General features: G+C 40.5%; 2 protein-coding genes across 6 annotated transcripts in view; one reads left to right on the forward strand and one right to left on the reverse strand.

Annotated features, from left to right (window-relative positions):
- LOC106871182 (large neutral amino acids transporter small subunit 1-like) overlaps positions 1-3,369 on the reverse strand; it is a 93,080-nt gene extending 89,711 nt beyond the window's left edge. Inside the window, exon 1 of the mRNA XM_089365420.1 lies at positions 2,828-3,369. Within this exon, the coding sequence (XP_089221546.1) occupies positions 2,828-3,254 (427 nt within the window). The 5' untranslated portion in view covers positions 3,255-3,369. The remainder of the gene's footprint in view (positions 1-2,827) is intronic.
- LOC106884152 (protein-cysteine N-palmitoyltransferase HHAT) overlaps positions 1-16,191 on the forward strand; it is a 287,547-nt gene that overhangs the window by 78,647 nt on the left and 192,709 nt on the right. The gene's annotated exons all lie outside the window — the stretch shown is intronic.

The following is a 16,191-nucleotide window of genomic DNA, read 5'->3' on the forward strand; positions in this document are numbered from 1 at the left end:
AATCTTTTCAACACCTGCATCTCTACGTTTACAGTCTCGGTTCCAAAATCACCAAAGCCACTCATGACATCTGTGTCATGTATAAAGAGGGCATTATAACTGAGAGGGGTTATAGGGGGTTTCAGTTGCACATAGGAGTCACAGGGCACTGCTCCATGTGGTCCTAGGAATATTAGGGGTGTCCTGTGGGATGACCTAGATAGATAGATAACTGAAAGATCTGCACTGGAATGGTTTCCATGTTTCATGAAGAGGAAATTCAAACTCACAGACTCTCCGCATTATGACTGACCTGTCCAGTTCGATGAGAATGGATCGAATCATTTCATCCACGTGGACCCGTACCAATCCATTAAAGAAATGGCTCAGTAGATGGGATGCTTTCATGACACCATTACCTATCACCTTTATCCAATAAGTAAAAACCAAAATCTCAGTGCATAGGTACCACGAAAAAGACAAATCCCAACCCCTACATTGCTAATTTGTCAAAAAATACTGTCCAGAAGCTCGGTTGGGAAGTTCTACAGCATCCACCGAATTTTCATTATATACCACCTTTAGGTTATCACTTTTTCTTGGTGTCTCTCTCATAATCTGCAAGCTGTTAAAGTGTTTCGATGAATTCTACGAAGCAAAACCTGATGATTTCAAGAGATTAACAAGGAATTGTGAAGACTGAAGGAGGGTATATCACTGGCTGATTTGTAAAAACTATCGAAAAATAAGTATTAAAATAAATGGGGGGAAAAGATATGAATTTATCTGACAACCCAATAGAATAAACGGTAATTTTTCAGATTAACACTCGCACGATCTTCACTAGGGTGCTAGGGTTTAGGATTAGGGTTACGGTTAGGGACGAAATTCCCTAACCCAAACCCTAACCCCAAAACCGTAACCTAAACCCTAAAACCCTAGTGAAGATCGTGCGGGTGTTAATCTGAAAAATTACCGAATAAACATTAGAAAAAGCATATTGAATTGGCGGGATTATTAGCCACTGGAAAAATACCTTTGCTGACTTGGCGCCGAAATTAGAAACAATACGATAATGCAAAGAAATATGCGAGGGAACCTTCATATCATCTTGAAGGAATGAATAGTGTATTAAGGAAGGATCTGCAGTTACTTTCTTATTCTTAGTTTATCACAGATTCATTGTGCAACAATAGCTTTTATAGCGAAAGTAAAGAATACGTACACCCGGTGTTTAGGGGTTAGGATTAGGGCTTTTGTTACGCCGAAAACGGGTGGTGTACGTATTCATTACCTCCGCCGCCTTTTATATATACATATGTATGGATATATCATATAAATCTCATTCGTTATGCTCAGGGACAATGCCTTTTCCATTTCGTCTGTTGGGACCACGTGGCGGGCTGACAATTTTTTTTTTTTTAGATGTTTCTTTGCTATGTTGAAAATTTAGAAAACTGTTTCATTAACTATTATGAGGCAAATACAAAATAAACAACGACTTTTGTAAAATACAGGCACACGTGTTTAAGCTGCTTTGAGCGGAGATAAAGTATATGTTGCAGTGAACAAAGATAGATATAAGGACTCAATATAATAAAGATATAAGGTCTTTATAATTCTAAATAAGTTAAGCAAGAGATTAAAACAAAGCTGTTACCACGAAGGGTGTTTCCAGTTAAAAAGGATTATTGTAGTAAGAAATAAACACACCGCACTCGATGTTCATATTTTCTGTTGTTTCTTTTTCGATAACTAAAAATATCCAAACACATATTTTAAACTTTTGATTTAATTATATCTCACACTTCAAAACAAAACCCAACGAATATAACAAACTATTGACGGAATAAATGAAAACAAGAGACAAACTGGACATCAAATAGGTAAACTAGTAAAAGTAGTAGTCTGTGAACTGTATCACTTTCGGAATTACTATAACATTGTTTCCTTTTTATTTATATTTTAACCTACAATGTTGAAAGTATCTCTCTCCTTCTGCTTGACAATGGGACGGGAAATTTTGAATACTGTTCCTTGCGACATGAACAACGTTTTTTGCCTTTTTAAAAAGACGAAAAAACATGCAAAATAGAATGAAAATACCGAAGCACCGAGGTTGGTTAATTCGTTTACAACTACTACTACTACTACACACACACACACACACACGCGCGCAAAAACAACCCAAAGCGAAATATAATTTTCCCAACAGCTGCTACAAAGTTATTTACCCAACTTTTATAATTTTCCTTTTTTTTCTTCTTTTCTCTATTTTTCTTTCAAAAAATACCGACCTGCAATTTATGCGAAATGCCTAAAATAGGCAAGATTTTATTTTCGAATAAAATCAACAACAAAAGACAAAATTTGACTGTCACGCTTGTATTTATATGACATGTTTTGTATGATTCAATATTTGTTCAATACCCCAATTTATTATCGGCAACGAGTTTTCTTATCTTTGTATAAGTGCTGAACTTACCGTTATTGAAGTATTAACTGTAATTCAAATTTTCTTATATTGCATGATGCAACAACACCAAGAGGTTACATTATGAGATTACATTTCATACATAATATATTAATTAGTATTATGTGGGCAAATAAGGTTCATATAATTACATTTTAGGATTAAATACAACTACAGAATAACATAAAAAAAAACATTAAGAATAAATACCGAACATTAAAATATATAATTTACATAAAACAAAAAGTGCACATGAGCAACATAAATTGGAAAATACATTGAGAACGATACGAAGTTGGCAATTCAAAATATAAACAAGAGGACAACAAATGAAGAATTGAATTGATAGCTTTGATTGAATAATGCAATACTTACTGACAATTAATGCTGATATTAAGCGGAGTCCGCTCTCAGGTATGTCACATTCGGAGAAAATTGGTTTCAGCAAATACGTTGTAAATATTAGAGAAGCAGCAGCAATACCAACGGGACATACTAGCAGAAAATTTATCCAAAGACATACGAATCCTGCAAAATCTCCGAAGGCTCTTTTAATATAGACATATTCGCCCCCGGATTCAGGTATCGAAGCCCCTAACTCTGCGTAACACAGGGCACAAAGCATGTTGTACAAGCCGCATATTGCCCACATTAATAGACTAAGACCAACTGATCTCACATTTTGTAAAATGCCTACGGGAGATACAAATATTCCCGATCCTATTATAATACCCACGATTATACCTACCCCTTGCAGTAAAGTCACTTGTTTTTTCAGCTCAACTTTAGCATCTCGAGACATTTTCGTCAGCTACAGCTCTGACCGTAAAAATACACACTGAAAACGTGGTGCCGTGCGCATGTTCGACCCTCCCATGCATACATACATAACAGACAGACACACGCACACAGGCATATAGACACACACATATTACATATGCCACACGTGTATACACTCAAACATACGTAGGTACTTTTTTACTCTTTTATTTGTATGTCATTTGACTGCGGCTATGCTGGAGCACCGCCTTTTTGTGTCGAACAAATCGACTCCAGGACTTATTCTTTGTAAGCATAATACTTATTCTATCGGTCGCTTTGTCGAACCGCATCGGTTGTCAGGCGATGGTGGGGGCACAAACACAGACACACAAACCTATACATACATACATATATATATATCCTTTCTCCATTTCTAACAAAACTGTCCGATGAACGGGAACATGAAACTCAGAGTAACGGTTTTTTTTTGTTATATTTCTGGTGCTTTTAAATAAAGTATATATATATATATATATATATATATATATATATATATATATATATATATATATATATATACACACACACACACGACGGGCCTCTTTCAGTTTCCGTCTACCAAATCCACAGACCAAATCCAGACACACAAACATATACACACACATACATACATATATATTTAAATTCTTAAATATACTCAAATACCCAAAATTTCAAGGAGTTCCTGCCTTAAAAACAGGAGCTAACCACAGTTATTTTGTGTTCTTTGCTACATTGGTTTCTATTAACCCATTTATTCTATCAGAAGAATTTTTATTCATTAAGATAGAAGAAATACACATAATTATATATATATATATATATATATATATATATATATATATATATATATATATATATATATGTATATATATATTATTTTGTTTAAAAGAGTTCCAACACTGTCTGTTTTTTATGTTTTATTTATATTCCTGCAGAACCAATGTGGGGTATAGAATATGGAATATACAATATATAATATAATATATAATATAAAATAAAATAAATATTGAGTGTTCAATATAAAGGATCGATCCTTTATATTGAACACTCAATATTTCATCTGCATTCAATACTTTATTTCATGGTGCCATCCATTTTTATTTTATTTTATATATTGTATATTATATTATATATTGTATATTCCATATTCTATACCCCACATTGGTTCTGCAGGAATATAAATAAAACATAAAAAACAGACAGTGCTGGAACTCTTTTAAACAAAATAATATATTCCTCTATACACAACCATACAAAAACCCCCACCTTTTTTGTATTTATTTTTACTCGCATATATATATATATATATATATATATATATACTTACTAGCAGAACCACCCGGCGTTGCCCGGGAATGAAATTGTTGCTTATTGGTACTTACTCTTTTACTTGTTTCAGTCATTTGACTGCGGCCATGCTGGAGCACCGCCTTTAGTCGAGCAAATCAACCCCAGGACAAATTCTTTGGAAGCCTAGTACTTATTCTATCGGTCTCTTTTGCCAAACCGCTAAGTTACGGGGACGTAAACACACCAGCATCGGTTGTCAAGCGATGTTGGGGGGACAAACACAGACACACAAACACACACATACACATATATATACATATATACGACGGGCTTCTTTCAGTTTCCGTCTACCAAATCCACTCACAAGGCTTTCGTCGGCCCGATGTTATAGTAGAAGACACTTGCCCAAGGTGCCACGCAGTGGGAATGAACCCGGAACCATGTGGTTGGTAAGCAAGCTACTTTCCACACAGCCACTCCTGCGCCTATACTTGGAAACTTTTACGATAATTAAAATGGGGCTTAAATGAAAAAAATTCACACAGCGAATATACCACGTTATTGTTTCACTGTTATATACACAGATATACATTGACGCATGTCAGTCGAAAAGTGAAAGTGTAATAGTAATACTTACTTTAACACTCAATGGTTTTACACTTTTGTATATGACATGTACATACTATTCATGTAAGTGCTTCTTCATATACTATGTTTTCTGTCTTGCCATGCTTATCACTGAGAATGTAGAGGTTATTTTCATCTCCAACTCTAGAACATCCAACATACAGCTGACCATGTGAGAAGCAAGGTTGAAGGAGGTTAAGTCCCACCACCTTTAGAGATTGACCTTGTGCTTTGTTGATAGACATTGCAAAGGTAAGTTTGACCGGAAACTGCAGTCTCTTGAACTGAAAGGGAAGATAATTTGAAATGAGAGGTATCCTTGGAATGAAGACATTCTCACCCATCATGCTGCCTGTAATTATTGTTGCTTCCAACACATGGAGCATGGCTGTTTTAACAACCAACCTTGTTCTATTACAGAGTCTGGGTGCATCAAGGTTTCTTAATAGCATTATGGGAGCACCTATTTTCACGATCAGAATGTGTGGTGGAAATCCTGGTGGCTGAAGTGAATTGAGGAACTCCACTGGGTAATGCGTTGCCTGTTCTTGATCATGGACAGAGTTAACTGATCTGTATGAACATTCAGGTCTTGGAGGCTGAGTTAAATTTAAATTCAGCTTGTCTACAGAATCATTCCTTGGTGCCAGAATTGTTCTTTCACATAGCCACTTGTGACTAACCCTAACCCTAACCCTGGTTAGTAAATTATGAAATTACTTACATCAGTAAATGTGAAGTTGTTAGCGATTGAAAACGTAAACTGTTAGTGAAAACAGTAACGATTGAAGTTAAAGTGAGGTTGAAGTGAAATTTGTCACTCAGTGAACCAAAGAGCCAGTATCGAAGGTACCAGAAAAAAAGAAAACCTCAGCAACAGGAAAACACAAAACCGTACTTCTGTTAGTAAATAATGAAATTACTGACATCAGTAAATGTGAACTTGTTAGCGATTGAAAACGTAAACTTTTATTGAGAACAGTAACGATTGAAGTGAAAGTGATGTTGAATCGAAATTTGTCACACCGTACTTCTGTTAGTAAATGATGAAATTACTTACATCAGTAAATGTGAGTAAACTTTTAGTGCGAACAGTAACGATTGAAGTTAAAGTGAAGAAAAAACTATGGCTACCGGAAGTTGACATTGAGGAACATTTTTAAAGAAGTGAATCTTAAATATAAAGCAATATTATTTATCTTAATAAAAAAAATCAAATGAAGAGCCTAAGATTTATCCGAGGTCAAATTATTCCTGCATCACAAGTATGGAAGTAAATAGTGAAGCCGTTTTCACGTGATAAGCGATTACACACACATCTCTGTTTTATATATAGTATAGATATAGATATATATATACATATATACGACGGTCTTCTTTCAGTTTCCGTCTACCAAATCCACTCACAAGGCTTTGGTCGGCCCTAGGTTATAGTAGAAGACACTTGCCCAAGATGCCATGCAGTGGGACTGAACCCACGTGGTTGAAAAGCAAGCTTCTTACCACACAGCCACGCCCGTGCCTATACGTACATGTACACATAATACATACATAAATACGCGTGCGCGCACACACTCACATATGCATGCACGCATGCATATCTGTAGTCGAGCAGTATATCACTGGTTATGGCATAAAATTAGCCAAAATGTTATTGTCGGTTTCACCCCGGCTATTGCATTATGAAATATTGACAACTCTTCAGAGATGCTTGCCAGAAATGCATAGCATTTTTTGTTTAGGCCTGAGGTATATACAGACACTGGATAGTTCGAGGTTGGAACGAAACTCAGGAATAAATTTTTTCCGAGAGGAAAAGAAGAGTTATTTCCCATGGATTGATGCTATTCTCTTAGTGTATGTACATGAGGGCAGCATCCGAATATCTCACTGTTTTAATTCAGAAAACATTTGGATTGTCATCCAATAACAACAGAGTGACACATATACAGAAATATTTTAGGATAAAGAGTTCCTTTTTAAGGCCAGGCTACATAATCACATTTTGATAACGCAAGAGGGGCGTAAATGTTACAGCGTTACCCAGCTATATATGGTAATCAAAAGAGGAAAGCAACGTGGTACAAAATCAATTGAAAGATACTAGGACGGTCTGGGCCATATCTAAACAGAAGTAAACATTGCAAATTTACTAACAAATTTACACGATCTGGATGCTTTTCCGAACTATAAAAGTTAAATAATTTAATAATGCCTCCATGAGTATGAAGTTTATTTTTCCACTTGGTCGTATCCATTTTTGAACTAAGGAACATCAAATATGCATACATACACAACTGTCAGGCAAGCATCAATCCATAGAAAATAACTCTCCCTCCATGAAAATATTATTTTTTCTCACTGATTCGTTCAATTTCCTTTTACCAATACTAGGCAACCCAGAGTCTATATATACCTCTCGACTGAAAGAGGTTATGCGCTTCTGGTTAACATATTTGAGAATCGTCAATGTTGCCTTGTGCAATAGTTGGCGAGACAGATAGTAACATTCTGACCAATTATATACCATAATCAGTAATATATTATCTATCTGTGGAGGCGCAATGGCCCGGTGGTTAGGGCAGCGGACTCGCGGTCATAGGATTGCGGTTTCGATTCCCAGACCGGGCATTGTGAGTGTTTATTGAGCGAAAACACCTAAAGCTCCACGAGGTTCCAGCAGGGGATGGTGGTGAACCCTGCTGTATTCTTTCACCACAACTTTCTCTCACTCTTACTTCCTGTTTCTGTTGTGCTTGTAATTCAAAGGGCCAGCCTTGTCACACTGTCACGCTGAATATCCCCGAGAACTACGTTAAGGGTACACGTGTCTGTGGAGTGCTCAGCCACTTGCACGTTAATTTCACGAGCAGGCTGTTCCGTTGGTCGGATCAACTGGAACCCTCGGCGTCGTAAGCGACGGAGTGCCAACAATTATCTATCTATCTGTCTGTCTATCTATCTATCTATCTATCTATCTATCTATCTATCTATCTGTTGTCTTTCTGTCTGTCTGTCTACATACGTACGTTCGTACCTATCTACGTACGTACGTACCTACTTACTTAAACCACCTACCTACCTATTCTGTATAAACCAGGTTTAAAGATCCAGTAAGTAAAGTGAGGATCAACAACGACTACAACGTTGGAGTCTATCAAGGATCAATCCTCAGTCTCCTCCTATTCATCATAGTCATATAAGCCATTTTAGGAGAGTGGGTTATATATCTTTAGATATACACCTAACTTTCCTACATTAAATTGGAAGAGAACTGAACGCAGAAACTCCAAACTGATCAACAACAACAAATATTTATTGTTCGGTGGAAAATAAAACAGCTTCTAATTGTCCGGTTTTAGAGTAGCCTGAAATGTAGATGTACGGTTCTTCGAGCTGGTGTCGTTATAGAGACAACTTGGTTCAACCACACTCAAATGGGAGAGCTTGCTTAGACGTCTTGCTTGGTCGCTGTCTGGCTTGGTAAGAGACAGTCTAATAGCGGGAACGCTTCGATGTTGAAACCCACGCATGCGTGGTTAAGGATTCAGTAATGGCACCTGCCTTTTGGTGCCAATATGACGTCACTACAATGGCTCCCCCTTGAGTGTGAAATACGAAATTAAAAAAATTTGGAGGGACGTCTGAGGCGAGATGGCCATCGAAACCACGCAGAAAATGCGGCACAAATATATATATCAAACACTCGGTTTTATCTTCACTGTATGAGTGGGACATCCCCTCACGGAAAATAGCAAGAGCCAACCGACTAAAATACCTAGTACCAGGCAACAGGTCGAAACTGGCATCGATGCTCAACCACAGCTCCGCAACTGACCACAACCTCCCGCGTATGGACATTCCAAATTTCCTTGTGTAACTTTTACGAACCGGATACATAGTTTTTTTTTTCTGAATGGAAGAAAAATGTTCAATCAATAAAAAAAACTGAAATTGTCCAGTAAAAACACAATAAATTAAACGTAAATAGTTTTTTCCAATTTCTTGGGCCAATGCACCGTCCTGCCAAACCTAGTGACATAAGGTTCGCTAGGGTTCCTTTGCAACGACGAAGGTGGTGTAATCGTTGGTGTGTGTGATTGTGATGGTGCTGATGTTGGTGTATGCATTGGTAAAGGCGTTGACAATGTATGTGGTGATAGTGGTGTGTGCGGCATTTGAAACACGGGCATGTCGTCCACGGGAGTTGAAGGTTTGTCAAGGTACGCTTTTTTCAGACGGTCGACAGACACAATTTCTGTACGACCATTAGCGTCGACCTTGAAAAACTTTGGAGTGCGAGAAAGCACACGATAGGGTCCTTTGTAAGGAGAAACAAGGGGTCCTTTGACAGAATCATCCCTAATAAACACATGAGACCAAGACTCAATGTCTGCCGGCACTCTAAAGGGAGGTGACTGTTGTCTGGGGCCCATAGATGGAAGATTGGAGAAATACTCTCGCAACCGAGTAACATAGGACTCTGGGTGTGGTGGTTGTGATGAGTCTGGTACCACCATCGCACCTGGCAACGTCAACGTGGTGCCGTAAAGAAGCTCCGCCGAGGAGTAACCCAGGTCAGCTTTTACCGCAGTCCGGCATCCAAGGAGGACAACCGGAAGAATTTCAACCCAAAACTGCGGGTTGGGCGAGGCGCGCAAAGTGGCCTTAAGTTGCCTATGAAACCGCTCAACCATCCCATTAGAAGCGGGATGGTAGCTGGTGGTGCGTATACGATGCACCCCCAGGATTCGTGATAGGTCACGAAAAAGTGCGGCCTCAAATTGCCGGCCACGATCTGTGGTCAAACTGACCGGTACTCCGAACCTCGACACCCACCCAGAAACGAAAGCCTGGGCAACAGTCTCAGAAGTAATATCTGCTATAGGAATGGCTTCTGGCCAACATGAGAAACGGTCAACACAAGTTAACAGGTATGAGAACCCGCGACACACTGCTAACGGTCCAACCAAATCAAGATGGACGTGACGGAAACGGGCTTCAGGAGAAGGAAATTGTCCAAGAGGGGCACGAACGTGCCTATGGACCTTCGCACTCTAGCACTTCATGCAGGAGCGTGCCCAAGTGGCAATTGATCGCCGCATATTGGGCCAGAAAAACCGAGCAGTGATAAGCTTTACTGTTGCTGAGATGCCCGGATGTGACAAAGAATGAAGGGCATCAAACACAGAACGTTGATGGTTCGTAGGTACTAAAGGCCTAGGATAACCTGTGGATGTGTCACATAATATAGAGCCCTCGGATGAAGGGAGTGGAAGATAAGCAAATTTACAGTTGCTGAATTTTGACGAAGTCAAATCTAAACTTGATAAAGAAGGTTGCTCCTGCGAAATTGCCAGCAAATCAATTTCCGCGGGAGTGGAAATAGAATGCACAGGAAGTCGAGAAAGAGCATCAGCTGGAATGTTCTCTTTCCCTGGCACATGACGAATGTCACCTGTAAATTGTGAGATAAAATCCAGGTGACGAAAAGCACGAGGAGAGAGCTTGTCCGTTTTAGAGGACAGAGCAAAAGTGAGGGGCTTGTGATCAGTATAAATCACAAACTCTCGTCCCTCGAGCTGATGTTGAAAATGCCGAATCGACAGATAGATTGCCAATAGCTCACGATCAAAAGTACTATACCTGCGTTCGGCAGGCTGTAATTTACAAGAAAAGAAAGCCAAAGGTTTTGTTTGATTGTCTACAGTGTGCTGCAAAACATCACCGACCGCAGAATCGGAAGCATCCACAGATAAAGAAAGCAGAGCATCAGGAGCAGGATGTGCAAGAACAGGAACGGAGGATAACTCCTGTTTCACAGACTCAAAAGCAGATAACGCCTCATCAGTAAGAGTGAGTCCAGCATCCTTCTTAGAATGGCCTTGCAGTAGCCTCGTTAAAGGAAGTAGTTTGTATGCACACCGGTCAATGAATCTCCTGTAAAAATTGACCATGCCTAAAAAATGGCGCAACTGTCGCAGAGAGGTTGGAGGTGCGATGCGTTGAATTGCATCGACTTTAGCAGGAAGAGGTTTGATCCCATTAGAATCAACCAAATGTCCCAGAAAATTCAGGGATGACTACCCGAAAAGACACTTGTCGGGATTAATCTTCACATTATAAGCGCGAAGACGCTGAAAAAGTTGCGACAAATGGTGGAGATGATTCTCTTCCGTATCACTAGCGATGAGTATATCATCGACATAAGCGAATACAAAATCAAGTCCACGAACGACCTCATCCATAAACCTCTGAAAAGTGCTAGTAGCATTACGCAAACCAAAACTCATAAATAGAAATTCAAAACAACCGAAAGGTGTAGTGATGGCTGTTTTAGGGATATCCTCTGGATTGACTGGTATCTGATGATAGGCCCGTACCAGATCAATCTTAGAGAAAATGGTGCATCCATGCAGGTTCGCCGAGAAATCCTGCAAATTCCTGATGGGATAGCGATCAGCTATCGTCACTGCATTTAGTCTCCGATAGTCCCCCACCGGGCGAAAATCCGAATCCCCTTTACGGGCCAAATGTAGAGGAGATGCCCATGGGCTGGTGGAGGGGCGAATGAGGCCGAGTTGAAGCATGTGCTCAAACTCGGCCTTGGCCGTCTTAAGACGATCAGGCGCTAGGCGACGTGGTCGAGAAAAAACCGGAGGACCAGTCGTCGTGATATAATGGAGGGTGGAATGTGCAGGTTTAACCGGCTTGAAAGTAATATCCACCAACTCCGGAAAAGACGCTAAAAGAGAATGAAAAGCGTCCCCAGCAGTGGCAATAAAAAATGCTGGGCTAAGAGGAGAATTGGTAGAGCTCCTTGCCGGCGTGGAAAGGGATGTCGAGTCATTGACAAGCCTTCGACGTCGGACATCTACCGATAATTGAAAATGATTTAAAAAATCCGCACCCAAAATGGGATGTGGAATGTCAGCTATGACAAAAACCCATTGAAAGTCTCTGCGAAGACCAATGTCTAAACGTAGAGAAAGCTGACCAAAAGTAGGAATCGGAGATGAATCAACAGCGTGCAAAACGATTTCAGAACGGCGAGGTTTGTCGACTGTTAGACGAAGCGGCCAAATACTACAACAGGAACCAGTGTCAACCATGAAGAATTTCTTCGACACTTGGTCCTGGACGAATATTGCACGATTAAAAACAGGTTGGGTGGAGGAAAGGGACGTGCGCACTTTCTCCTCTACTCGTTTCCCGACGCCTTGAACGAACAAGGCTGAATACATTTTGTCGCCTTGTTCGAAAAGTTTGCATGGTACCAACACAGACCTTACTTCTTCCAGGTAGCTCCCCGATCTCGAGAAAATTTTCGAGACCGGGAAACGCTACGAGATTGGGAACCACCACGAGATCTCGAGAAACAGAGGTCATTTACGGTGCGAGTGAGCTCCTGAATGCTACGTAGCAAATCCTCATTGGTCACTGAAGAGGACTGCCTTGCAGGATCTGCGGAAACAGTACGTGGTGTGTCCGTGGAGGACTCAGAGCAATTTGAAACAAGTCGAGAAGGGTTCACTGAAAATTCCATGACCCTATCGGCCATGGTGGCCACTTGATCTAGTGAGTTCGAGTCCGAAACCGTTGCCAATATTGTCTGGACTTGCGACGGTAACCGTATAAAGAATATTTTCCTAAGAAGTGGCCCATCAGATGATTCACCGCTGAGACCGCGTAGATGAATTAAAAACTCCGTTGGAGTTCTATCGCCTCGTTGTTCATCCGCCATCAGCTCACGAAACTTGCTGGTGGCAGATCTGGCAGTCCTTCGCAATATCTCAGTCTTTACTTCTTCGTAGGTCGCGTCGTCTTTAGGAGTCGTGATAAGATCCTTCGACACTTTTAGAAGCGACGAAGGCAAATTGCATAGCATTAAAGACAGCCTCCTAGTAGGCGAGACTTCATGCGCCCGAAAATAGTTCTCTAACTGACCAAAAAATACGTCAGTCTCTCCGGCGAATGAAGGCAGGCTTGGCAACGCACACATATCGGTAAATGATTCCGTCAAAGGTAAAATAGGAAGAAACAATAACGAAAAACGTGTAAAATATGCAAAAGGCCAAAAAAAATTTCACTGCAAATGGAAAAGGAAACACACTATTTTTTTTCTGTACCTTTCTGTTTTCCTCTGTAATGTATGTGCACAATAAGAACCAAAATGGAAAAGGAAAGAAGAAAAAGAAATATTCGCTAAAAAAAAAAAACAATGTGGTTGCCTTCTGTATTTTTTTTTTTTGTATTGTTTTCCTTTTTTTTTTTTGTAGTGTGTTTAGTTGTGAGCTTGTACTGTCTGCGGGAAAAATTTTTTTTTTTTTTTTTGAAAACTCACCTTGACGTGCTGAAAGAAAATGAAAAATAATAGTCAGAAAGAAAGAAAAAAAAACGTCTGTGTCAGCTTGGCACAATGTGAGTTCGTATAGTCGGAAATGCTATAGAGTCAATATCTCACTGTGAAATTGTTCAAAAAGTCGTTATGATGATGATGATGACGGCGGCCGGAAACTCGTGTTGCTCATACCAATGATGATGCTGATCAGTCCAGATCGTCGTGGCTGCAGTCGTTCCTTAGTCGGGGTCACCACTTTAGGAGAGTGGGTTATATATATTTAGATATACACCTAACTTTCCTACATTAAATTGGAAGAGAACTGAACGCAGAAACTCCAAACTGATCAACAACAATAAATATTTATTGTTCGGTGGAAAATAAAACAGCTTCTAATTGTCCGGTTTTAGAGTAGCCTGAAATGTAGATGTACGGTTCTTCGAGCTGGTGTCGTTATAGAGACAACTTGGTTCAACCACACTCAAATGGGAGAGCTTGCTTAGACGTCTTGCTTGGTCGCTGTCTGGCTTGGTAAGAGACAGTCTAATAGCGGGAACGCTTCGATGTTGAAACCCACGCAGGATTCAGTAATGGCGCCTGCTTTTTGGCGCCAATATGACGTCACTACTCCATCACAAAAGTATTATAGGAAAGTGGTTATACACCATTAGGACTCTGAGTCTCTCGAAGGAGCTGTCACAAAATCGAGATATCTGGCAATGCACTGTTCTTGTCCATTGCGGTGAAGTTGACTTCTGGAAACCCTGTGTGTATATGTGAATAAATGGGCACCAAATTCTCCTCCTCCCTCCGTATCACCCCCTAACGCCTCTCCCACTGCAGCAGTCTTCTGATTCCACTATTTTCGTCCAAAGCCATTTCGCTTGTGAGCCATTCTTCATCCATTGATACTGTTGACTGCACCCACACATTACAATGATCATCCCCTTCACCATCTATCTCCTTCTCACTTACCTCTCACTAGACTGCCAAATTATTTGCTCACACACTATTCTTCCTTTCTCTCCTTCTGTCTACCCAACCACGTGTCCCCTCACCTCTGTATCCCCAGATTATCTCTCCATGTGCACTACACCTACCTCTTTCTCCCTTTTGCAGCTTCCCAACTACATGTTTTCTCTCCTCTGCTCTCTAGATTCCCCAATACCAGTGCTTGTCCCAACCCTGTATTGATCACTTCCTTCAATTCCACCCAATCGTTACAGCTGTTGCCTATCTCCCCTGCCCGCTCCCATTGTCTCCTACCCCTTGCCCCCACCATACACTCTTGCAAAGCCCCACTCACTCACACACTTAGTCCCTCTAGCTCCTCCCACTACATCTCACCTTGTGCCTTGAGGTGCCACCTGGACACCATTACTGATCACCATTATTGATCTCTTCTTCGCAGCCACTACTGATTCTTTCTCACTCACTCTCTTCTAAACGCAAGAACCTGCTCTGCTCCACCCTTCTCTCATACTTTAACCCTCATCTCTTATGATACTGCTGCCCTCCACCTCGGTTTCAATAGTCTGCCAAACTGCATGCTGACCTCACTGGTGCCAGTGACACGAAAATAGCACCCAGTACCCTCTGTAAAGTGGTTGGTGTTAGGAAAGGCATCCAGACGTAGAAATCATGCCAAAGCTGACATCGGAGCACGATGAGGTACTTGTACTCATTACGTCTCGTCAAACCATACGAGCATAGAACATGAACGCTGAATGATGATGACGTGTCTGTGCGTGTGTATGTATGTATGTATGTATGTATGTATGTATGTATGTGTAGTGAAACTACCTCCCGCCATTAGATACAAACTACTATCGCCATTACATTCAATCTTCTCATTTAAATATAAATAAATGCGAGCGTAGTAGAGAACCCATTCCTTGTCCATCACGTGACTGATCGTTATTCGAATCGGCAACTTCTTCGAACCGTTCCCGCCAGAACGCGAACTGACCAATCACGGCCCCTAATAAGGTCACGTGATAGAGTAAAATTCTGAAGCCTTCGGGAGCCCATAGTTTGTTATAAATAACTTTAACTCATACCCAATAATTGGTCTCGGTCCAGTTTCTCTTTGAGAACTGTTCCGTGTACCACTCGTCCAGCCACGATGACCTCCGCCGTCGCCACATCAGCAACAAGAGTCTACTACTACTATCCAGCATCATCATCATGACCAACACGATTCTACGATTACTACTAACCAGCAACAATCTCTACCAGCGTCAACACGATTTACTATGTACACCACACCAAACTCTGCGGCCCATCTCTCTCTTCGATTCTGTTAGGTGACTTAGCTTCACCACAGTAAACAAACAGACAAGAGAACCACAGCCAGCGACGAACATCTGTATAACAAGAATCACGGCTAGGCATCGATGCCTCGAAATCACAACTAGTGATCAGCTCTGCCAAACTCAGCCTCCCTCACTTTCACATACAGAACTTTTCTTATTGTGTACCCAAGATCTGGTATAATTGCTCACGTGTCATTGACTCTTTCTCTGCTGTAATATTTCACATACACACATGTATCACTCACATACACACTTTTCTTTGTACGACGGCCTGTCTTTGATTATGTTATTATATGTCGCATTCACACTCTCACACAGACATACATCTTTAACACTACAATAAATATATCTGTTATTCATCT

The sequence above is a fragment of the Octopus bimaculoides genome, chromosome Z (assembly GCF_046866305.1).
Source record: "Octopus bimaculoides isolate indiv1 chromosome Z, ASM4686630v1, whole genome shotgun sequence".
In the NCBI taxonomy this organism is placed as follows: Eukaryota; Metazoa; Mollusca; class Cephalopoda; order Octopoda; family Octopodidae; genus Octopus; species Octopus bimaculoides.